Below are 26,877 nucleotides of genomic sequence, written 5' to 3'. Positions count from 1 at the left end.
CTCACCGACCTTCCCTTTGTACACTACTATCCCTAACCCGTCCAACCCGTTGTTCCTTTACAAACCCATCATTCATCCTCACTGGCACCTCTACATTACTTGCTCTTACACTCCTATCTATTACACTATCGGCCATTCTCATTGGGCCCTCAACACTGCATCCCTAAAGCTTCCGAACTCTGGTACTCTCTCATCTATCCCAGCCCTTACACTTACACTTCTGCTCTCTTTTATAACCCTGTCAAGCTCATAATCTTCTACAATTTCCAAAATTTCTCCCCAAGTCAACCTTTCATTGTCCATCTTTTCTTCTCCTTCCGCTTCAAGTTCACAAATTCTCTAACTCCATCTGGCACTGTCCCTAACAACTTTTACTAACTCCTTACATTCATCTATCCCATCATCCCCAAACTTTTCCTTGCCAACGTCTCAGCCTACAAGCATACAGTGACAAGGTTTCCCAGCTTTCATTCTTGCCTCATCAAATTCATTCTTCCTCTTATACTTAACACTCGCTTTCATACGCCTCGCTTGCTCAACTAATCTAGCTTTCACCTTGTCATACTCAACATCCCCCACACTCATAATCACCCTATACATATCAAGTAAAAACCCAGTCAAATACTCTCCTAATTCTCGTGCCCACACTCTCTTACTTTCCCCATACTTATCCTGACAAACCTTTCATACTCCCTAAAAGAAATCATGCACATCCCTACTTCCATACTCATTATACTTTTCACACCGGGTACCTCCCTCACATACATAGCCTTTTCACTTCTTTCTCACTTTCACTCTCACTTTCGCTACTTTGCTCTCCGTCCCTTTCATACCTCTTCCAATACAAAGAGTCCACTTCTGCACTTACATTCATCTTACTCATTACACTCTTCTTCCCCTCTTTTTATCCACTTTTATCCACTCACCTCCATCCACCTCACTATCACTACTGCCTTCACCCTCTCCTTCTTTCCTGCCTTCCCACTTCCTTACCCTTCTTACCAGTTTCCTTTCCCTTTCCCTTCTTCCCTTTTCCTTCCCCTGACTTATCCTTACTTTCCCTCTGTTCCTTCCCTTGCTTTTCATTCCCCTTTTCCTTACCCTGCCTCTCATTCCCCTCGTTTCTTACTTCCTATTCCCATATCACTTTCATCACTCACGCCCATTCACTTCTTCCTCCTTTTCTTTCTCTCTTGCCCCTTCACACGTTCCAGAGAACCTGCCTCCAACAGCCCCTTCTCCAAAAACACCCTTTGAACATACCTTTCACCATTTCTTCCACACTTCTCATCATTCCTCCAACTTTTTTATCCATCCTCTCTTCCATTCTCTCTTCTGACTCTTTCATCTCCCCTTTCATTTCTTCTTTTGCACTTTTTAGCATTCCTCCCATCTCCTCCAACTGACTCCTCAACTCCTCATTCTCACTCCTCAGCTTTCCATTCTCCTCCTCCAGCCTGCCCTGGAGTTCCCTAGCCACCGGAGTTCCTCTCTCAATTTCTCTATCTCACTCATCCTGACCTTTTACTCTCACTCGACCCACCACAGACAATCTTAACGGCTATTTTACAACAGCCCCACGTTGGCGCCAAATATTATGTGGCGGAATTCTAACCCAACAAACAAAACAACAAACAACACTCACCTGATCTTGGTTGCTGGAGATGGATAAAGGTCGCCGCAACAACCACAACCACAAACAACCACAAACACAACAAGGAAATACAAAAAGAAACAGAACACACACACAAATAAACAGCACACAACAAGAAAACCAACAACTCCCAGAAAAGCATACGACAAAACTGTCCCACACAAGAACCACTGACCGGCACTAGCTCTGACTAAAGACTCCCAGAAAAACTGAAAATCCTTCACATATTCCACAGACAGACAGACAGGAACAAACAAACTAACGACCTCATCCCTCTTCCAACAACCAAGCACTCACTCACGACAATTACACACTCTCTCTCTCTTCTCTCTCTCTCTCTCTCTCACAAAACGTTGGGAAATGCTAAATAAAAAACAAATTTATTCATCCCTCTATACTAATAGTTAGACTACTATTTTTGTCTAACTCAGGTTATTTATATCCAATCCTAGGCTATTTGGTCAACTATATCAAACAGTATCTTGCTAATGTGTATCCCTATAGCTAGGCTACTGCCTAATCCAGATTACTTAATTCATACTTAAGAGTGTGGGTTACATAAAACACAATTACCTTAATATGTAGCCTTAAGGCTAAGCTACCATCTCATCTAGCACAGATTACTATTTCATCTAGTCCTAGGTTACTTGGACTAGACTAAAGCTTAATCTAATAATGGAATGTTTCATAAAAGGTTATCACTTACCCTAATATAGGGTACTGCCTAATCCTGGATTATTTAGATCATGCTGCTAAGTGTACAGGCTATATAAAAGAAAACATTTTTTACAAATATGTAGCCTTATAGCTAGGCTACTGTTTTATTTTGCCCAGATTATTGTTATTATCTAATCCTAGGGTCCTTGGCTTAAGCTAGGGTACTGCTTAGGCCCAAAACAGGTTATGCCTTAAAAGGTTCTTTCCTTAATTTAGGTTACTATCTAAACCAGGTTATTTAGTTCACACTTGAGGATATGTTATCCTGGGTTACAGGCTATAGACAACGTCCACTATTAATCTAGTCTAAATTATTCTCACTTAATCTGATGTAGGCTACTGCCTAGATTATTGTGGACACTGTATAATCTGAAAGGATTTGCTATATTAATGATAAATTGAGTAACATTTCTTTCAGTAAAAACATCTAATTAGAATGACAAATCTTTAAAACAATTTGCGCTTTTCAAAACTAGCGATTGGCGATCATGAATAAGTGCCAACCATGTGTGGCCATAAATGATGGATTTCTGCTTTCACACACAAATTAATTACCAATTCCAAAGGTTTAAAACTAAAACTTTAACTGGAGCTTAAAATTAAGCACTTAACTTGCTATTTCAGATGCTTACATGATCCTCGCTAATGAAATCGGAGAAAAAGCCACGATTTCGGAGAACTGGTCATTGCACTAAACTGTACTTGCGTTGACCAAGAAGAGTAATGGCTTCTTGGTCTGTGTTCTTGGTCTGTGTGTCAACAACATGGCAAACTGCATATTAGTCACTTCTCTTCTAGCAGGTTTTTGACAGTGGAAACAACCTGGGTACACAGCTTCCCTGAAGATAAGGGACAGTGCCCTCTTATCTTTGAGTCCATTACATACTCTATCGCATGTTATAGTGTTTATCACTACGGCACAATACCCGGCCATGAGACCAACCAAAAGAGAATTCTTTGATATTAGTTTGGTCACCATGGAGCTCTGGTAGACCATGGAAGGGTAACTCCTTGAGGATGAAACAAGCAACTACACTATAAAAAATATACTGCATAAATACACCTTGAAAAAAAATGCAACCCCTTCTTTTTCTCTCCCCAGTAAATGACTCAGCTCAGTAAGCAGGTGGCCTACCTGTGTTTACCCACAGACTACCATGGTTTTATAACCCATTAATGTATTTTTATACAGTAACTTCCTTAACAGTTAACATATTGCATTACCATACAAGAGATAAAAATATGTAGGCTGTGTGTGAAGTATAAACCTAGGCTAGCCCAGGTGTTACATTCATATTATCCATTTGCAAGTCAATTAGGCTATTACAGCTGTATTTAAATAAAGGTAATGATAATGAAACTATTATTTTACTTACAGAATCAATTTATACTGCACCACTATACTGATATATTATCATTGTAATATGTATAAAAAAACTGATCATCCAACATTTGTAACATCTATGTTTTCAGAATCAGCTGATTCAGCCTACTACCAAAAGAATTAAGAAAATAATTTTTTACTTGCAAAAAGAAATGAATGTACAGTATTAATGGAATCATTATTTTTAATTTTGTACATAAATGTAAAACACATATACAAAAGTAAACTAACATACTTTATACTCAAATAAAATCCTCAAAATCTCAAAATAGCTGTTTTCTGATGCATTTGTTTCCCAATGTAAACATACCTCAGTTTCCCCCCCACCCCCCACAATTCTCTCTCTCCTTTAACCCACGAACGGCGGCGGTCGCTAAAATCGACGCTTTATGTGCTACTAAAATGCGATCGTCGATTTCAGCGATGCTTTAATTTCAAATCACAGGCAAGAACAGGTGGTGTTGAGGCGGGGTTTATGATGTCATAAGGGTAAGTAAACCATTCAGAACACAGATAAGAAACAGTATTGCCACAATGCCTCAATTTTTAAATGAGATGATAATACGCTTGCGCAACTTTTGGTCAGTTTCGCGGTTTTTTCTTTGCATGGCGTCGTGAAATTTACTTTTTTATGTGATTTATTGATATAATTACATAATAATGGCGAATGAAAGAAGTGATAGTGATTGGTCACTTAGTGACAATGATTTTGACATAAGTCAGGGTTCTGAAAGTGATAGCGTAAGTGAGGAATATGTTGAAAGTGATAGTGATACTGATATCGGTGATTATGATCATGCATCCGTCTGGACACGAGCCTACCCGCCGGAAGACATTAGTTCCGCACGAAATTAGTTTTTACAGAAAGACATACAGGACCAATTAGTGTGCCTCCAAGAAATTCCCAGCCCATTCAATACCTTTATTTGTTCCTGACTGACAATGTCATTGATAATATTGTAAAACAAACGAACAAATATGCAGCTGACGTATTTGCAACCAAAACTGAATGGATTGCTTCACAAGCGCAGCCCGATTTCGTCGCTGGAACCCTGTGACTGAGGACAAAATAAAAAAATATTTAGGATTGAATTTGTTGATGGGACTTATTCGTGTAAAGGATGAAAGAGAGTATTGGTCTACCTGTCGGGAAACCCGTATACCTTTTTTCCAGAGACAATGTCACGTGATGATTTTCTCCTTATTAGTAGATTTTTCCATGTTAGTGACAGTTCAAAAGTAAAACCTCGAGGTGATCCAAACTTTGATCCATGGCATAAAATACGCCCATTTTTGGATTCTTGTAATGAATTATTCAAGAAACACTACAAGCCAAAGGAGACCGTGTCTATTGATGAAAGTATGATTGGCATGGAAACAGATTTGCGTATATTCAGTATATGCCAAATAAACGCCACAGTAGGTAATGAATAAAGAAATTTGAGCTATGTGAAGCAGATACTGGTTATGTTTTTCATATTGACTTGTACTCAGGCAGGGATTTCTATGCTTCCGGTTCAGAAAAGGGATTGTCTCATACAGTTGTTATGAGTATCATGGAAAAGAGTCGGCTCTTGAATAAAGGTTATCATTTGGTGACGGACAATTTTTATACAAAGGTGCCATTAGCCGAAGCATTGCTTGAGAACAAAACATCACTGACAGGCACTATTCGTATAAACTCGAAGGGACTGCCACAAATCTTGAAGAAAGAAAAAATGAAAGTTGGAGAGCCTTTATATGTGAGAAAAGGTCAGCTTCTTACGTGTGGGTTCAAAGAAAAAGCTACTCGGAAGCCTGTGTATCTGCTGTCCTCCTATGCTCATGCAGAAAACATAACTTTGCAAAAAAGACACGGAGAAGTGGTAAAGCCAAAAGTGATAAATGACTACAACATCGGTATGGGAGGAGTAGATCTCAGTGACAAAAAGCTATACCAGTATGCTGCGCAAAGACCATCAAGACGGTACTGGAAAAAAATCTTCTCCAACTTGCTGGATATCGCTGTTTTGGATGCATATATAATGTATCAGCAAAATACTGATAAGCCAGTGAAAAGAAGCTTAATTCTTCGTTTGATTGTTGCATGCTTGTGCTGCAACGAAGAAAGATTTTATCCTCTCATTCCAGCATCTCCATCTACTAGCCGCTCACTCTCAGGTGCGACATCTCCTGCTTCTGGTGGTAGCCGTCAATCAAGCCTTTCACCTGGTCGTAGTGCATCGTATCAGTGCTTGGTCCAGAGCATAAATATGCAAGATTGGATGGCACAAAACTGAGACTATGTGCAGTTTGCCCAAAGCGTTCAAAGCACTGGTGCCCAGGATGCAATGTTGGCATTCACGAGGGATGCTGGCACCAGTTGCAGCATTACTTCGTGCCAAGGGCGCCCAAAACGGAAGTCTGAAGATGAGTAGAGGATGAAAACATGTACATAGTGTATATATGTAAATAAGGTTAGTAAAAGTTCTATATACTTTCATTAGGGCACTTAGTAATAGAAATGTTGATAGTGCTGTAACAACTAATTGCAAGAGGACGATTCTCTTTTGAAACTCGGTGTGAGATGGTTTCGTTAAATGTCTAATACCTGTTGAGCTACTAGTTATATATGCCTGAATTTTTTTCTCCAACTTCTAAGATAAATTTAGCTCTTGTTCATTTATGAAATGATGAAAAAGCATGACCTGTATAAGTGTTTGGTCGACAGAAAGTTGAAAATGAAAAAGGATAAAAAAAAATTTCCTTTACATTTCACAATATATATATGTTCTCTTTGCAAAAAAAATATTTTTATTGCCGTATAATCGCCATTTTCTGGCGATTCCAATGGTATATAAAACATTACTATTCTTATGAAAATAATCTGATAAGGAAATTTCCGAAGAAAAAAAAAAAATATTAGTGAAATAGGCGTCGCATTTTAGCAGCATACGCCGCGCTCGTGGGTTAATGAAATATGAAATACTGTATCATAAATATAAAACCACAAAACTAAAACTCTAGGAAATTCATGATGCCATCAAATGAGTGCATGCATGTGCATACATATGTATGTTACCATTTTTTTTCTTGTCTGATTTACTGCACAGTGCCATTTTTATTTCAAGTTTAGTTACTTTAAGTATGATTATCATACATATCATAACAGTACACAAGAGAATATTTCAACACTGTTGATATTTCATCTCTAATCACGTAAAAATATTTAAAATGTGAATTTCATATGTAAGCAAGACAAAACCAAATAGGCTGTACCATGTTCACCGACGGCATGGAATGAGCGTGTGCATTTGTACGTACCCTCCACACGATTGCATTTATCTTTTAGTTTGTAAATTTAAAAAAAATGAGAAAATATGTTAAAAATATAAATGAGAATACTGTAGCATAAAATATAAAAAATAGTGTAATAGTGTGTGTGTTACTGTATTAGGCATTAATACAAATATACTTCAGTTCTCTCTCTCTCACTCTCTTCTGTACATATCCTTTAATGAAATATGAATTACTGTACCATAAACATAAAAACACAAAACTAACATTCCAAGAAGTTCACAACACCACTCAATGAGTGCGTGCATTAGTACTAGGTACGTTGTCATGTTTTTTGCTTTGCCTGATTTACTTTACTGTATTTCATTACATGTTTAGTTGACTTTAAGTACGATTATCACACAAATTATAAGTGCGCAAGAGAATATTAATCCCTAATACAGACTGATGCCTGGTACCACCTTCACCAGAAATGGAGAAACCACTAACAGAAATGGTTCTCTTACCTGTGTAATGATATATGAATAACGTAAATATAAGAGAGAGAAAAAGAAATGAGAAGAAAACCAGTGATATATATATCTATATTATATACAGTATATATATATATATATAGAGAGAGAGAGAGAGAGAGAGAGAGAGAGAGAGAGAGAGAGAGAGAGAGAGAGAGAGAAGAGAGAGGAGAGAGAGATTGGAATAAAACGAAAAGAGGGAGAGAGGAAATAGCGAAACAGGAAGTGTTATGACTGTGTCGTGTTTACGTAGCAAAACACAGGTGCCAGTAATCTAACTGCAATTGTAACAAGGATGTTTACTCGCCTCACCTGTGAAGCTTACCTGTTCAATCCTGCTGGAAATCAAGACTTCTGGTGATGTAAAAAGAACCTCCTTTGTAGGAGGAGTCAATTCAACTAGGCCACCCAAAAAGTACGTCATTAGACAAGCCCCCAGCCAATTAGACTTTTACCAAGGGCTGGACAGGAACTATTGCCCACCTATTATAGGATGATGGGCATTCCATTCTGAAAAACCTTCAAAAGGGTAGGCAGAGAAGCAGAGAAGAGAAAAGAACATAGAGAAGCAGAAGAAGACCCAAAGAGCCTTAGTGGAGTGAGGTCGAGTGCCTCACCAGTTGTGGGTTGAGAAGAAGCAAGGCTCACACTTTGATTCACACTTCGATTTGTATTCATCCTACTTAACTTGTATATATATATATATATATCTCACTTGTATATGTACAGTATTATTTTTAATTAGTGTGTTAATGAAGTAAGAAAGCTGCACTGTCTTCCTAAAACCTCCAGGGACTCAAATGCTACTATAACAACAAAGTCAGAAATGATAAAACATCTATAAAAGAAAATAATAAACTTCTTTACATGGGCAACGAATAAAAGGCATAACAGAAGGTGGTAAAGAATCATCACATAAAAAGATGACAATAACAAGAACATTACACCTGTGCCTATAGCATTAAAGCTATAGAAGAAACCCTTTACCAGGTCAACAGAAAATGGATCTCTACTTCCATTTTGAGTAAGACCCAAGTTGCTCACCAAGTAGCCCCAGCCTTCTGTCTGTCACTTTAAAAATTATTAATCATGTGAAGGCAGATTTTCAGAATTTTGTAGTGACTAAAAAATGAGACACAATGGCAGAATTAAAACCATTTGCCACGGTCATTCCAGTTTCAAAAAATTCCACCAAGGAATGGGCAACACTACAACTCCCTTTTGAAAAGGAAAAAGCTCCCTTTAGATATACCTACAGAGCAGTTTGGGACCCCTATCAGAAGAATATCAGAGGGGACAGCCTCGGCAGAATTTCATGCCTTAATATTATAACCTCTACCACTTTGCTGGAAGTTGCCATCAAAGGCTTCGAGAAGATTCCAGAACAATTTTGCTGTTGGGGCCAAAGTTTTATGAGAGCCCTATCAGAAACACTCTATGACTTTCTAGAGTGGAACAGCAGCAAAGAAATCCTTTTCACAAGGTCCGAAGACCCTCTTATAGGGGAAAAGGAAAAGCAACACCTGGAATGCCTATCAAGGGTAAAGGCAGAGGAAGAGGTGGATGCCAATAAGAATTGTGCGGTTGGGGGTTGACTTCGGCGACACCACAGGCAATGGAAGTCTTCCCCTTGGGGACACAGCATTATTTTCAAATGGGCTGGGGTGGAAACGGTCTCATCCCTCCCGCTCCTCTAAAGGGTTCTTTCAAAAACCAGACCCCTCTCTGGAAGATTAATGCAGAAAGGCCCTGTTAATAGGAGTCATACAGAAACATGCATATATTCGCCACCAAGCAAGTCTCTTTAGTGTCCCCAAAACAAGATTCCTCTGAGAGTAGAGTGATCCTCAACCAATCAGCATTAAAGAAGCACATTTTTTGCCAAAAGTTTCAGATAACTACATTCAGTCATTCCAAAATGGACTTGGACAGTTTCTATAGATCTGAAAGATGCATACTCGCGTGTCCCTATCGCCATTCCCTTCCGCCCCTTCCTAAGGTTCCGAACAGGGAAAGATACGTACAGGTTCAAAGTCATGCCCTTTGGGGTAAACATTGCCCAAACAATTTTTTTTTTACAAAATTAGCAACGGTAGCTGTTCGAGAACTCAAAAAAGAAGGAATACAGTAAACCCCCCATATTCGCGGTCTCACGATTCGAGGACTCGCCTATTTGCGGATTTCTCTATGGAACAAATATGCATTATTCGCTGAAAATCCGCCCATTCACAGTATCTGTCACTGAGAAATATTCACTAATTACTGTATTTTCATCTCATTTTCATGACTAAATGCACTTTTTGTGATAAAAATAATTAGATACTCAGGTAGTACTGAGTTACGATAGTTCACCTTATGATAATTCGATTTTGCAATGGGTAAGCAATTAATACCGATAAAACAATATTTATAAAATATTTTTTAAAATTTTGCACAGGCGCAGGCAGCAGCGTACAATCAGGCAACGAGAGAGACCAAACTACAATAGACCAGCTTCTTTTCCTCCAATTCTTTATCCCATCTTATAGTTAAAGAAGTAACAGAGAATGATAAAAGCATTGTTAGTAACGTTATACTCTTGCGTAAATGCGTACAGCCATAAATGACCGACCGAGAAACTGTTGTTTTGTTTATCACCGAAACAGATAACAACAGCCCTGTTGCTTGTATTTCAACCATCGTATGGTAATACAGAATTACCATAGGTTATAGTACAAATGACGTTAAGTAGAATAGGACCGATATATTTTCACATTATACCCTTATTCGGTATGGATAAAAGATCAGCAAGGAAAGATACTGCTAAATTTATGCAGCAAGTTGTAGCTGAAGCTGAGAAAACAATGTTCAAGCTGCTAATGACAATAAATTATCGTGCATCGGCAACATGGATGAAACTCTACGGTAATTAAAATTGGAGAGAAAGTATTTTAATCAAAACTATTGGGCATGAAAGAACACATTACTGCTATTTTTACGCCGATAAACGATAAATGCGTAAGGCTCGTATTATGATGAAATCAAGTGAAAATAGTGAACGGAATCTTGATTTTTTGCACAAAGCAAATGGCCAACGTCATCTATTAACAAAAAAACAGCTAAATTAATTTCACAACAAGATGTATTTAAGTTATATTTCGACTTAAAAACACTTTGCACAGTATGACAAAAAACAACCTTGCCCCATATAAATAACTAGAAGCAAGAAAAGCGCTCCGAACCGAGTTAAATGTGGCGAAGTAAACACCGCATAAAAAAATTCCAAACCAAAACATTGATTGCTAGGATCGCAATTTATAATACAAAGGCAATATAAGAATATATACAATATTATTGGATACAGTGAATTAAGGCATAACATTTTAAAAGATCCATGGAAAAGATGCATATCCGTTATGCTGATGTTTGTATAATATATGTGAATATAGAGTACAGTATAATGTAGGCTACGCTACCATATATGTATACGATATACTACAGTATAGGCTAAGCTAATTCTTGTTTGTTATTCAATTTCTCTTTGTACTGAATTATCATAAGTCACTCTGCATGAACCTCCAGAATTAGCTGATATTAATAATTACTATACCGTGTGTGTAGAGAGTATATTTTACAGTGTAGGCTAGGCTACCATATATGTATACATGGTACCAAATACCCTAGTATAGGCTAGGCTATATTCAAGATAGGTTTTTTTCCAACAGTGGGTTTTTTGGAACCTAACCCCATCGTAAGTAGGATAACAGGTAGTTTACTCTGTCAAATGCTTTTCTCACATCTACAAAACATAGGAAAACAGGAGAGGCTGATGATAAGTAATACAGTAGTTCAGCAATTCTTTCAGGATGTAGATGCAGGTGTTGGTTGAGTGGTTTGCTTTAAAGCCAAACTGGTTGTCAGTAGTGTGTAGAAAGGGGAGAAGTCTCACTAGAAGAACGGACTCAAGCGTCTTTGACGCAATTGTAGTAACTGCAATCAGGCGATAATTGCCAAGGTCAGCTACATCCTTTAGCTTGTTTTTTTTATTAATGGTATTAAGTGAACTAAGAGTAGGGAGTCTGGGAGAAACTGGTGAATTATGCACATATTGAATAGAGCAGCTAGCAAAATGTAAATTATCGGATGGAAGAAATGAAACTGAATATTATCAGTAAGGAGGATATTTACATCCCTTTGGGAGCCTTGATCGTTTATGCAATTCAGGATAGTGCTGAAGTGATCACCCGACATTCTTGCGATTTATCACTATGACACAATACCCAGCCACGAGACCAGCTACAGTATAAGAGAATTCTTTGACATTAGTTTGGTCACCCATGAGCTCTAGTAGACCATTGTGGGTAACTCCTTGAGGACTCAACAGAGGCTACCAAAAATTGGTTTCCTACGTCAAAACCTGTTTTTTGAGCAAACTGATGTAAGGTAATAAGACTTAAGAAGCTGGGAGGAGGACACACATGCACTTAATAAATCTGTAAGAAAAACTTAGTTTTGTATTACAGATATATAGTTTGTTAAACTATAACACCATTAATCACACTGGCAAATGAGTTCCTATTTAGGCAGGTGTCAGTCATCACACCTCACTGCTCTTCCTTCCAAATGTAAATCAACTCCTTGTAAGTTTAAAAAGACAGTATTTCCCTTAAAGAAGTTGATGTGCTATCCCTGTCCTGTGATATACAAGATTCCATCACTTCATGGTCTGGAAGGTGTGCAACATACCTTTGACTTGACACATCAGTAAACATCAAAATCTTTTAACCAATGGGACCCCTTCTTGAAGGTGACTGGGATCCTGCCATCTTAGATGGTCCTTCAGAACATCCTCAGAGGCTACAACTGGATAACCATCTGGTAGAGTCCCTGCTTACCATAAACTAAAATACTGCAACATGAATTGGCTATAAGAAACCAGCTTCCCCCATGATATAAGATGTCCAATCAGGGATTACTACAGCCTGACTGGAGAAATTTGACTTAGCTAAAACTGCTGGATCATGGTTAACAATCCAGTGATCCTATTTTTTTTTCAGCCCAACCAATTCTTTTTCAGTATGGACAACAGTCCTCATTGATTGTACAAGGTCCAACTTACTGAAGTTCACATTAAGTCTAAAGTCTTGTCAAACTTGACAAGGTTATCTTAATTCTGCCGCTGAAACTGTCATTATTAGCAAGTCATAGAAGTACCTCTGAAGTCTTATACCAATATGTTATGCCCAATCTGCCACTAGTATCAAGGTTTGGGCAGATATACAGGGCAGTTAGTCAGTCTGGAACACAGTACTGCACTGTACTTGGAACTCAAATACCCTTTCCTCCCAAATGGCTCTGGGATGAGACCATGATCAGTTCACAGCATCCTTTGCTTTGCCACCGCAAACAGATGACAGCAGAAAAAGGGGGATTCATCCTGCACCTCTTCAATTGTCTGTCTGCTGATAACCAATGTCAAATGTGTCCAAAGCCTGCAACCTCTCATAGCCATGGCTGTACTGTATGTTCTTATCTACCAAATACCAGATTATGACAATTTCCACTAACCATGGCTCCATTCAAATTTCTAGCCACTATTTTCAGTATTTTGTGATAAAAGTTCCCACTAGTGGATGCACTGTAAGTGGAGAATACCATCCTCATTTCCTTCTATTCCCTTAACAGGAGACATTGCTATATGCTATTCCTTTCTTGAGCTGTACGGGTGCTTGCTGCCTTGATGCTGGAGATGTATTGTTGAGGGTGGAGGGTTAAGACTTAGTAAATGTATGCCTCACATCCTCTGTTACCTGATGCAGACAAGAGGAGAGTGAATTGACGTTGGGTCCATTTTACCTGCAATTGCCTTGTTATTTGGAACACATTGCACTGCCCATGTTAACCCTTTAACGCTGACTAGACGTACTTTACGTCGACAAAAGTTGTCTGTCGGGTGCCAAGTGGACTTAAAATACGTCGACTACAAAAAGTTTTTAAATATTCGTGGAAAAATACTTATAGGCCTCGTTTGCAAAAAAATTTTAAATCATGCGCCTTGAGGGATGCTGGGAGTTTTGTTTACAAGTGTGATGCAGCTGCGCATGCACGAATTTCTTTCTTATCCCAAAAGAAAGCATCAGCTAACTCTGCTGAAAATCTCAGAATTTCTTTAGTCACTTTGTCGTAAATTTTGCACCGTTTTCTATTAGCCTTTACATAAAGTTTTATACATGAAAATGTGTGCAATTTCATGTAGAATACAACAAAAAATAACTCATGGTTGTAGCTTTTATCAATTTTGACATATTTTCATATAAATCACAATAAGTGCCAAATTTTCAAACTTCGGTCAACTTTGACTCGACCGAAATGGTCGAAAAATGCAATTGTATGCTAAAACTCTTACATTCTAGTAATATTCAATCATTTACCTTCATTTTGCAACAAACAAGAAGTCTCTAGCACAATCTTTCGATTTACGGTGAATTTTTTTTTAAAACTTTTTCCTTACGTCCGCTCTAACTCTGCTGAAAATCTCAGAAATTCTTTAGTCACTTTGTCGTAATTTTTGCACCATTTTATATTAGTCGTTACATAACGTTTTATATATGAAAATGTGTGCAATTTCATGTAGAATACAACAAAAAATAAACTATGGCTATAGCTTTTATCAGTTTTGACATATTTTCATATAAATCACGATAAGTGCCAAAATTTCAACCTTTGGTCAACTTTGACTCGACTGAAATGGTCGAAAAATGCAATTGTAAGCTAAAACTCTTACATTCTAGTAATATTCAATCATTTACCTTCATTTTGCAACAAACGAGAAGTCTCTAGCAAAATATTTCAATTTATGGTGAATTTTTGAAAAAAACTTTTTCCTTACATCCGCACTAACTCTGCTGAAAATCTTGTAAGAGCCTGACGCCGTCTCTTCCAAACACTTGTGTGTTCGTGTGTTCGTCGTCCATCGGAGTGGACAAGACAACAAGAGCATCTCATTTTCTTTCTCTAAAGGAACGCGATTTCAACCATACAATATTTCCGTCCGTTTCTCCCTAACCATTGTTGTCTTGATGTATGTACAATCACCACTACTTGCATTGCCATGCAAGCATTCTAATCATGTACTCATAATGTTCCAACGGATCTTCTGTATCAAACTGTGTGTATGTTTCTGTTTGTGAAGACGCCAAACGTCTCACCACTCCGATGGATGACGAACAAACGAACACACACGTGTTTGGAAGAGACGGCGTCAGGCGCTTACAATCTCAGAAATTCTTTAGTCACTTTGTTGTAATTTTTGCACAGTTTTCTATCAGACGTTACATAAAGTTTTATATATGAAAATGTGTGCAATTTCATGTAAAATACAACACAAAATAACTCATGGTCATAGCTTTTATCAATTTTGACATAATTTCATATAAATCACGGTAAGTGCCAAAATTTCAACCTTCAGTCAACTTTGACTCGACCGAAATGGTAGAAAAATGCAATTGTAAGCTAAAACTCTTATATTCTAGTAATATTCAATCATTTACCTTCATTTTGCAACAAACGAGAAGTCTCTAGTACAATATTTCGATTTATGGTGAATTTTTGAAAAAACTTTTTCCTTGCCTCCGCGCGCACTAACTCTGCTGAAAATCTCAGCATTTCTTTAGTCACTTTATCGTAATTTTTGCACCGTTTTATATTAGCCGTTACATAAAGTTTTATATATAAAAATGTGTGCAATTTCATGTAGAATACAAAAAAATAACTCATGGTTGAAGCTTTTATCAGTTTTGAAATATTTTCATATAAATCACGATAAGTGCCGGAATTTCAACCTTCAGGCAACTTTGACTCGACCGAAATGGTTGAAAAATGCAATTGTAAGCTAAAAATCTTACATTCTAGTAATATTCAATCATTTACCTTCATTTTCATTTACCTTCATTTTGCAACAAACGGGAAGTCTCTAGCACAATATTCCGATTTATGGCGAATTTTTGAAAAAAAACTTTTTTATATGTCCGCAAGCATTATGAATTCATGCATCATTTTGTGATAATATTTTCTCTGTGTTGCTTTGACCATTTTACAATTTGTTATATACCAAAATCATTGCAATTTAATGTACAATACAACGAAAAAAAAAATAGCTCATTAGCTTTAACCGTTTTGCTCACAGCCCGATTTGTATATATGATAATGATATTTTTTTCATTTCTGATGGTTGCATACTAAACTTCAGGCAATGAGAAAAAAAGGAGCCAAAAAATGAACTCTTAATCTTAAAAACTAAGCGTGCTGTGAGTTTTTGAAAAAAACTTTCTTTCCGCTTCGGCGCTAACTACCAAACCCCGCCGGCATATGGCAGACACTTTTGTAAATAGAGGCTCGGCGTTTAAGGGTTAAAGATTGCTGTCCTGATCCTGTCCAAGTCAACATTTCCAAGATCTCTTTACAGCATTCCCTGGAAACAGAAATGGGTCATGAGGCTCCAATACCAAAAGATGCTATACAACTAAAGGAGACAAGGTCAGAGAAAACATTCATCCTCATGTTCTCCTTCATTAGTGAATTAGGTGGCTGGTAAACAACCATGTGAACATGTGGGAAGGAAGTACAGCTAACCAAAATCACCATCCTCCTCACCCTGACAAACTCTCCCAAGTACCTGGTCCCCAACCCTCCTCTTAAAGGGCCAATACATGAAAAGTGCAGCAGGAAGATGTTGGGCACCAGATGATCCAGGCAGTGCAAGTACAAGGTTATTATGGTATTCTCTTTGTTATGACAAAACACTTGTCTCCTGAACATTCAAATACCACAAAAGCTAGTTATAAATAGTGATGGGTTTGTGGTAAAGCTAATACACTTAATGACTGAAAAAAAGGACAAAATTGCAACCAAGTGCAGAACCACATGTCAATCATTTTGCTGTCTGTGACTGTAACTGAAGAAAAACTTTAACATTCCCCATATTTCTTGACTTTGGTCCTCCCCAAAGGTCTTCATCCCCACAAGGTGATAGCTCTACTTGAGGAATATATGCATACTAAACCTAGCTGATGCATATCTTTTAGCAACTATATAATTAACCAAGGCTATTTTCATTTATTTCGTGTAACAATTTTATAATTCAGATTTTCAAAAACTTTAATAGTTCAAGTTTTTTAACACAGGCCCAGGGTAAAAGTGAGCAGCAAGAAAGATGAATCTCAAAAGTCTCCCTGTAAAGAAAACCATATCCTGTAGGAATAGAAAGTCATTAGAATCTTGAAAATCTTTAACAAAAGTTAGTTAGCTAAATATTCTTGACCTTGTCCTAAGCTCAATCTGATGGGCACTGAGGCTGGGCCTGAAGGGTATTACAGTAAGAAAGCTACTTGCCAAATATGAGAGCCTTACCTAAAAAACATCAAAAGTTTTTCAGAATCAGAAAAGCTGATGGATGGAAGGACTGAATATGAAGGGTATTCCAACATGCAAACTACCTAATACACTGTACTTTAAAAGCTACTGGGACTTAGAAAGTTTAACCTGCTGTCAAATTAACATTTTCCATGTATAAACCTGATCTTGGCAAATGGTAATGGGTTGGATCTGCAAGGATTTTACTATGGATGCTACCCTTCAAAAATGATAGTCATAACTCTCCAAAAGTCGCGTGGAGATGCGGCAAGAAGAGGGTGGGAGAGGTCAGGAGTAGCAAAACTACTACAGGATACTGAACTGTTCAAAATATATGTATAATGAGCAGATTGTGCCTTTATGCAATCCAGCACCAAGTACTTAGGTAATCTGCTAAAGTTACCCACCTCTCTGTCCCTTGAAAATCCTACTTAGAATCCCGAAAGCACTGCAAAGTGCTTCTAGATACACTAACTCAGCTTGTTACTTATATACCATATAAATCATATGATCTGCCAGAAACTAGGCAATTTACAAACACCTGGGTGAGAATGATAATAAAGCAAGCCCCTCATGATCTTTATTCTTGGCAATCAAGCTTGGAACTGCCAAAACTGGACTTTCTGGCACACAAGTGCTGGCAACAGGGGAAGTACTACTTTCTAATGCTTCAGTTCATTGAGACAAGCATACAAGCAGTCTCCGGTTTACGACGGGGGTTCAGTTCTGATCCCATGTCATAAGCCAAAAATCGTCATAAACCGAAATAATCGTTGGAAATCGTAAGAAAACCATACGTTTAATCCTTTGGGTATCTTGAAAATGACATAAATGCATTTTATTGAGTCTTTCATATAAAATCCTCCAAAATTTTACCATTCTGCTGTTTGGAGAGAGAGAGAGAGAGAGAGAGAGAGAGAGAGAGAGAGAGAGAGAGAGAGAGAGAGAGAGAGAGAGAGAGAGAGAGAGAGAGAGACTTACTGTTTCTCTACCAGAAAAAGACTTGGAATTTCACAGAACTACAGTGCTCCCCATTTTTATGCTAAGTATCATCCTACATCAAATATAGCTTAAATTATTATCCAATTACTACTGTATTACCTTTGAAATTATATTATTAATATCATTTCAAAGTCATCTTAAACATCAGTACCCTTTTCCAGCCACAGAGAGAGAGAGAGAGAGAGAGAGAGAGAGAGAGAGAGAGAGAGAGAGAGAGAGAGAGAGAGAGAGAGAGAGCATTATCTCTTTAATCTCTCGAGGAGTGTTAATCCATTTCTCTTTACTGCGACTCACAATAAAAAATTGTTTTTTTTTCCTTTGTCTTCCAAAGATGTACTACTACCTTTACTATGCATTTTTAAAACACTATGAACACACACACACACACACACAAACAGTGTGCATAGGTAAAGAGAATCAAATTAGCAGTATCTTTTCCTGACCTTACCTTACACCTTACAGACTTTACAATTCGTTCGGGTTACCCCAGGTCCCTCAGTGTGAGGCACCTCTGATGTCTACCAGAGAATTGCTAATGCATCTTCCGGTATATTTTGCATCTTCCAGTCTTGGATGGTCTGAGATGCATCTTAGATATTTGTCGAGCTTATTATTAAACACATCTATGCTCACTCCTGATATGTTTCTCAGATGAGCTGGTAGCGCACTGAATAGACGCTGCATTATCGATGCTGGTGCGTGGTGGACTAATGTCCTGTATGCTTTCCTTAGTTTTCCTGGTGTAGTTTTGGGCACTATTAATCTACCTCTGCTTGCTCTTTCTGATATTTTTAGCTCCATGATGTTTTCAGTAATTCCTTCTATCTGTTTCCATGCCTGGATAATCATGTAGCATTCTCTTCTCCTTTCAAGACCATATAAATTTAAGAATTGTAGTCTTTCCCAGTAGTCAAGGTCCTTAACTTCTTCTATTCTAGCTGTAAAGGACCTTTGTACACTATTTGTGCAATATCCTTTTGGTAGTGTGGGTACCATATTATATTGCAAAATATTCAAGTGGAGAGAGTGAAAAGCTGAACTAAGTATCTATTTATAACATATCTATCCATTTCTCATTCTACCTTTTATAGAGAGAGAGAGAGAGAGAGAGAGAGAGAGAGAGAGAGAGAGAGAGAGAGAGAGAGAGAGAGAGAGAGAGGGGGGAGGGAAGGAAGGGAGAAATTGATCTTCTACCCTAGGTCAGAAATGTCAAGCAATTTGACATACTTGACAGTTCCACCCTCCCCCATAGCTTCAAAGCTCTGGGCAAAAGACAGGGTGTGACATTTCTTTGTTTAAAAATTGAAATAACTTACTTTAAAAATGCATAAATGTTGTGATTACAGTATATTATTATTATTATTATTTAACCTCATTAATATTTGAAAATTAGCACTTATTATTGGGTGGTAAATCATTTATTTATCATACAAACGTGGTTAGTCTTCACCATCTCCCACAAATTTGTTAAAAAATTATTGTGCCGTCATTCTCTCTCTCTCTCTCTCTCTCTTATCTCAGAGAGAGAGAGAGAGAGAGAGAGAAAAAAAATACTACTCACCCTACTTTTAGTGTATGCAAACCCCATGAGGTACAAGCTTTGTGATTGGTTAAAATCCCACCCTTCCTGCCAATAGCATGTTGTCGAGGAGGGGGAGGAGGGGGTTGTTACAAGTTGTTATTGGCTACTTTCAGTCCTTCTGGCCAATAGCATATCGTCATGGAGAGAGGGGGTTGCTACAAGCTTATTGGCTACTTCTAATCCCTCGAGCCGAATCGTCTCGTCATGAAGCCTACGTCAAAGTAATAAAAAAACTGTCACACTACCGATGATGGGATTTTAGTATATTTTTATCTTTATATACAGTAATCCACATTTCTTTGAAGGATATATGCAGTACAGAGAGAGAGAGAGAGAGAGAGAGAGAGAGAGAGAGAGAGAGAGAGAGAGAGAGAGAGAGAGAGAGAGAGAGAGAGAGAGAGAGAGAGAGAGAGAGAGAGAGAGACATGGGCAGTTGGACTTACTTAAATCCCAAATGTGAAATTATTCGTGAATTATTTGGGGAGAGAGAGAGATATATGGGCAGTTGGCCATACTTAAATCTCAAAAGAGTGAAATTATTTGTAAATTATTCTGAGAGAGAGAGAGAGAGAGAGAGAGAGAGAGAGAGAGAGAATGAAGTGATTACATCAGTCAGCAGTTTTATGATTTCACGGGATTTTAATTTAACTTTTATTGATGGTTTGCTGTGGTTACCTTAACCCTTAGTGGACGGATTGAGCTTCAGTGTGAAGTAAAACAGGTTTGGGGAGGTGGACAGATTCAGCTTCAGTGTGAAGCAGAGTTACGCACCACTGTTATGGTAATAATGATTCGAAACAAAGGCGCCAATACTTCTATATGCTATAAATTCACTAATGGCAACTTTTATAAAGACGTGAAAGTTAGGCCAGTATCAGTAATGCTTGTGACTTCAAGGGGGAAGGTACTGCATCCCTCTCTCTCACGAGTCTTTTTGTAAATTTGCTTGTAAATATACGAAGGGGTTGCTGTTGTTGTTTTTTACGATAGTATGTCGGTTGTTGATGTAATTTTACAAAGAAAATTGCAAAGAAATATTAGAAAAAGCATGTAAAAGTTGGTAAAATTTACGACTGTCTTGTAAATGAGGCCCCACAGTGGTTGTAAATAGTAATTTTCAACTTCTCATGGAAGGTAGGGAAAATTTTTTAGAATTTTTTTATTTATACAGTGTGAATGTATGTTATTCTCTTTCCATCATGTGATTTTTTTTTTATTTTGCCGACCTCAAAGTTTCCCATCTGGGGTGCTGCACATTGATAAATTATGCCATCCCTTAAGGGTTAATATTATTTCAAAATTAGTAAATAATTTTTTATCATAAAAAATGTAATGAGTCATAAAAATAAAATAAAAATCAGTAATTAGTGACTATTGCTCTATGAAAAAATCTGCGAATGTGAATTTTCTTCCGTCGTATGCGTTGGACCAAGTCATACGAAATATTACCGTCGAGAATTGTAAGAAAACCTTACTTTTAATCCTTTGGGTGTCTTGAAAACAAAGAATCTTGCATTTTTATTATTGAGTTTTTCATAATAAAAACCCTCCAACTACTGACCATTCCGCTGGTTTGGATGCATATTTCTTCCGATCGGCGTCGGACTGGCGTTGTCCGAAATACCATTGAAAATCGTAAGAAAACTTTACTTCTAATCTTTTGGGGTCTTGAAAACAATGAATCCTGCATTTTTACTGAGTTTTTCATTAAGAAAAACCCTCCAATTATTGACCATTCTGCCATTTTGGATGCATTTTTTTTCCAATCGTCGTTGGACTGGCGTCGTCCAAAATACAGTCGACAATCGTAAGAAACCTTACTTTTAATCCCTTGGGTGTCTTGAAAACAATGTATCCTGCTTTTATATTGAATTTTTCAACATAAAAACCTCCAAAATTTGACCGTTCTGCCATTCTGGACCCATATTTCTTCCGTCGGATCAGCGTTGTCAGCGTCATAAACCTGGAATATGCATTGCAACCCAAACGCGTCGTAAACTCTGAATGTCGTAAGCCAAGCCCTTCGTAACCTGGAGACTGTCTATACTTCAGTGCCAGTAACAAAGAATGACACATAAGCAAAGTAAAGAGATCTGCTGCATACATCTTACAAGCTGCAGGGACCAAATCAGTAGGCCTTACAAAGGTCGGCTGAAACAGTAATAAATTATTAGACAGCCATAAATTTGGTAAGCCTGGTTGAATGTAAATTGATTCATATTTAGCTTACTGAATGTTTGCTTTTTGCCTATTAATTAGTCAAAAGCTAACTTAGATGTAATATGCATTATCAATGGCAATACTACAACTGAGGCAGGCATAGTAAGCTTAGCCTAGTATAACTTATCAAAAATGAAAAACACATTAAGCACTTCCTAGTGTAATTTAATGATAATGAAACTTGCATGATGTATTAGAGATGAAATCATGTTTTAGAACAAAATTTTAAGGATTGTATAATACCGTACATGAGATTGGATGATATGCGAGTATATATGGTAATGAAAGTTCTTTTGATGCTCTATATTTTTTAGTTTTACATAACATTTTTCTTGGAAATAAAATTTGCTATTGTATTTTATAAGTTCAGTTCCAAAATCCAAAATAATCTGAAAACTAAAACACAGCTGGCTCAATGAGTTTTTGATATAGGATTGTGAACCTGTACATCCAAGTTGAAAAATAACTGATGCTCTTCTAAGCATGATCACAGTAAAAGATGAAAGCAGACTGATCCGCAATGGTAAGTCTGACTCTTTATGTATAAGGTGATCTGTAAGGGGAGGATGCTTACCAGCCACCAACTGATTGGCGGAGAAGAAAATTTTGTGCTTTGATTAGCTTCAATAGTGGAGTTGCTGCAGTCTCACTGAACTCCACGGATGACCTTGGCTGCTTTCCTCATGTGATGACTCAAAAATTAAGTATACCTTAGTTTTACCAGACCACTGCGCTGATTAACAGCTCTCTTAGGGCTGGCCTGAAGGATTAGATTTATTTTACGTGACTAAGAAAAGTAAGTATATCTTAGTTTAACCAGACCACTGAGCTGATTAACAGCTCTCCTAGGGCTAGCACGAAGGATCAGATTTATTTTTACATGGCTAAGAACCAACTGGTTACCTAGCAACAGGACCTACAGCTTATTGTGGAATCCGAACCACATTACAGCGAGAGATGAATTTCTATCACCAGAAACAAATTCCTCGTGTTCTTCAATGGCCGGTCGGAGATCCGAACTCGCGACCAACAGAGTGGTAGCTGAGAACAGAACCCGCTCACCCAGCGAGGAACTTGCAACCAACTGGTTACCTAGCAACGGGACCAACAGCTTATTGTGGAATCCGAACCACATTATGACGAGAAATGAATTTCTATCACCAGAAATATTCCTCTAATTCTTCATTAGCCGGCTGGAGACTCGAACTCCGGCCTAGCAAGTACTAGCCGACAACTCTACCGACTTGCCCAATGAGGAACTTGTGATGACTCAGTTGCTGGTATTTCCGAGCCAATATTTTAGTTGGCTGAAAAAAGCACCCTGAGCAGATATCTCAAGTCTGGGAGACTAACAATTATTTCTGCATTCTTTACTATGGTATCTCTCACAATGTCGATTTTATGTGCTTCTTGCATGTGGTTCTTTTTATTCCCTTCTCGAGCAAGACAGCACATCCTCTTTGCTAGTGTTGATGTAGTCATACCCCTGTATGAGCCAGGACACCTGGATGGGGCATCTGAATAAGTACAGGCAGTCCCCAGTTATCGGCAGACTCGGTTTCAGTGATCTGGTTTTTCGGCGCTTGCCTAGCGACGAAAATTGACAGTTTTCGGTGCCGATTTCCATTTATCGGCCCCGATACATACCTAACAGAGGCACCGATAACGAAACTCGTCGATTTTCGCTTATGGTCACGCCATCGGAACGGAACCCCCGCCGATAACTGGGGACTGCCTGTATACTACACTGATTCCACAATCAAAGGTAATTTTGGAAAACACCATCACCAACAGTAAGAAAGGGTGAACGTAAGCTGAAATGATTAAAGAAGAGGGTGAGTGACAAAGTTCAGGAGAGCAGAGGCAAAATGTCTGGTTCGTGTGGCAGACCCACTTATAATAACCATTTTCTGCTGATGGGGGACTTGGAAACATGTACAGACAACAATGCTAGATTCTTTTTGTTTTCAGTGTATCTGGAAGGAAACATGACATATATAATAGCATTTGTGAAGTGATGGTTTTTTTGCTAAAAGAAAACAAAAATCTTCATAGCAACTTTTACAGTATGGTGTAAAATTCAAGAGATGAAGTTTATCAGTAACCATCGTTATTTTACATACATCTGTGTCATGTACTAGATGAGGAACAAACATCTGTAGAATGTAGAGACTGTCTAGTAAATGTCATTACAATTGCTACCAATCTTTGTTATTTGAGAATACTTTAATGACTAGGGCTCAAAGAGAATACCTGGACTTTTTGACTTTTTACTACCGATGGCCAGTTTCTTGGCTGATATGGTATTATACCAGGCATTAGTGTATCCAAGCTTTATTTGTGAGAAAGAGGGCACTCCAAAATTGAATACACCTTGCTTGACTGGGCAATGTTCACAGATGGAACTGTTTGAGACTGAGCTTGACCTTGCACAGCCAAAAAATAAGGCACTTGCAAAACTATTATTCATACCTTGTATGAATACCCATCAGTGCAATGCAGTTGTCAAAAATGCTACAGAACAGCTGTTGAAAAAAACTTATTTTGTTAGCCTTCCTATTCAAAAGCATAGGCAATTATGAGAGCACTGAAAAACTAAAAAAGCCTACCTTATACCGTTTCCTTTTATCCAGTTCATCTTTCAATAACGTTTCACATGAAGTTATTTCCTTCCCCATAACGTTAACCAATGAAAGAAGGTCAGTTGGTGCAAATGTGCCATCTTCTAATGACTCCAAAATATCTGAATCACAGGTACTTTTACCTAGAAACAATAAAAAATTTGATGACAGAAATCAAAATGAGCTACTTACTAAATGTAATTGTTTTAATTCTTATGCTTTGCTAGTTTAAATTGTTTCAATAATACAACTCTATTACTTCTGCTTTTGCCTAATCAAAGGCAATAATCCTATTACAAATTTACTAATTCTAATAAGTGAAGCTATAGTTAAAAATGGGTGAAAGACTCCCCAATCAGTAAAGACCATTTCAGCTGCCATCAAAATTCACTTTTCACTTTAATTATACTAAAGATGTATGAACACATCTTTGGGGTTAGAGCTGGGTACTCTAAATAAATATACAGGTTCACAATCCCTTATCCAAAACCTTTTTGGCCTGCTGTCTTTTGGTTTGTGGGATTTTTCCAGATTTTGAAACTGAAGCTTCCTCTACAATTACACTCACATCTTATTTCCCACGAAAACATTTTGAAAAGCTCAAATATATACAGCAACAAATAAACCTTAACTAACGTACATAGGCTACTCAAGGCTTATCCAATATTGTGGGTGAGACCCTCAAAATTCTGTTGCCGAAATATGATTTCATCACTTATATTGTGCACTGTGATTTGCATTTTCAGTATATTACACTAGGCTATGCTTAAAATGCAAGTTTCATTTCAACAGATTATACTAGGCTACGCTTCCTATGCCTGTCTTGGTTTCAGCAGATTCCACTAATAATGCACATTACATCTACTTCTTTTTTTTTTATTAAGTAATAGGCCTAGAAGCTAAAGTTCAGTAGGCTAAATGCAAATCATCATTCACCAAACTTGTGGCTTTCTTAATAATTCATTACTACTTCTTATAATTAACACAACTTAGCATTTGAAGCAAAACACCAGTGTAAATAATAGAAAGTACAGTACTGAGATAAACAGCTGATTAAAGAAACAGCTGTCTGCCAACATCATTATGCCATGACCATTGCACATTTATTAAGAGTTGCATTAAAGTTGTCTACCTGATAAACTTGCTAATTCTCAATGGTGACTATTATAAATGAAAAATACATTTTTATTCATCCTCCATGCAATACAGAAAGTCATAAGAAAGAAAACCACTAAAATTTAAGCTGCAGGTTATAGCTATGGCTGAATAAAAGGAATAACATGCAGGTTGCAAAGCATTTTTGAATAGGCGAAAGCAATGTCCAAAACTGGCAAAATCACACTTTTACTTCATTTAAAATCTATTGCCTATATAAATAAACTACTTTGTATTTTTAAACCCAATCTTGTTAATTTACAAGACAAAATGCATCTCCAAATTATGTCTCATCCAGCAACTAAAGCAATGAGGAGGTCGATAGTATTCAACTGAGATTTTGAGAATGTACACATTACCAAATGCAAATGGCACACTCTCAATGTTTACATTCTCTAATGTGATAATCATGTGGTACAAATACATGCAATTTACTTTACCTGGATACCGTAAGCAAAATAAGTTTTATTAACAACCATCTTTCCAAATATAGCCCTAAAATACTGTCTGACCTTTGCAAATAGACACTCCCCTTCAAAAAAAATTTCACTTTTTAGAATTGTAAACCTGTGATAGGTGTGAACAGAAACAAAAACAGTTTTTTTAATGAAATATGAATTACTGTACTTTAAATATAAAAACACGACACTAGACAAACTCCAGGAAGTTCACCACACAGCCAACTCTTCTTCTTCACCACCATCCCCAGCATACAAGACTCTGGTGAACAACCATCTCCGGAGAAGTCCTATCTAAGCTGGCCACCGATGTGGAGGCCATGCCACAAAAGGTAGGTGAAGTAGTTGGAACCACTGCTGCCCAGGTTGACGCAGCAGCCAAGGCAGTGGCCGGCTCAGTGCCGGTTTCACCAGTTGATGTAACACCCACAGTCAATCCAGGTCTAGGTCACGAGTGTAGTTGTATTGCAGGCCAAAACCTGGCCGAAGGGTCTTCTCAGCCTCCTCTGGAGCTGTGTGCCCTGGTTCCAGCTAGGACATCTCAGCCTAAAGGGCAGAAGAAATAAAGAAGAAAGAGGAGTAAGGGGAGCAGAAGGCCCAGGTAGTTAACAGAGCTACCGAGCTCTCATGGCACTCGTGTCCTATATACAGCATACATATACTCTAGGCAGTCCCCGGTTATCAGCGATCTGGTTTTTACGGCGCTTGTCCAGCGATGAAAATCAGATTTTTTCCGAGCTGAAAATCGCCAGTTTCCACTTATCGGAGCCAATAATTGGTTATTGGCTGCTACACATACCTAACAGAGGCGCAGAGAAGCGCCAATTTTTTGTTATCGTCACGCCGTCAAAACAGGGACTGCCAGTACAGTGCATTATTTTAGAAGAACAATCCTGGCACCTTGCC

The 26,877-nt window shown here is 37.8% G+C and overlaps 1 protein-coding gene across 2 annotated transcripts in view; it reads right to left on the bottom strand.

Moving 5' to 3' along the window:
- calypso (ubiquitin carboxyl-terminal hydrolase calypso) overlaps positions 1–26,877 on the bottom strand; it is a 523,758-nt gene that overhangs the window by 85,489 nt on the left and 411,392 nt on the right. For both annotated transcript variants that reach the window (XM_067101808.1, XM_067101809.1), the window contains one exon: positions 24,347–24,501. In XM_067101808.1, coding sequence (XP_066957909.1) covers positions 24,347–24,501 — 155 coding nt within the window. The remainder of the gene's footprint in view (positions 1–24,346; positions 24,502–26,877) is intronic.

Source organism: Macrobrachium rosenbergii, chromosome 58 (assembly GCF_040412425.1).
Source record: "Macrobrachium rosenbergii isolate ZJJX-2024 chromosome 58, ASM4041242v1, whole genome shotgun sequence".
In the NCBI taxonomy this organism is placed as follows: Eukaryota; Metazoa; Arthropoda; class Malacostraca; order Decapoda; family Palaemonidae; genus Macrobrachium; species Macrobrachium rosenbergii.
The sequence above is the reverse complement of the archived record's forward strand: the minus strand, read 5'-3'. Positions and strand labels throughout refer to the sequence as shown.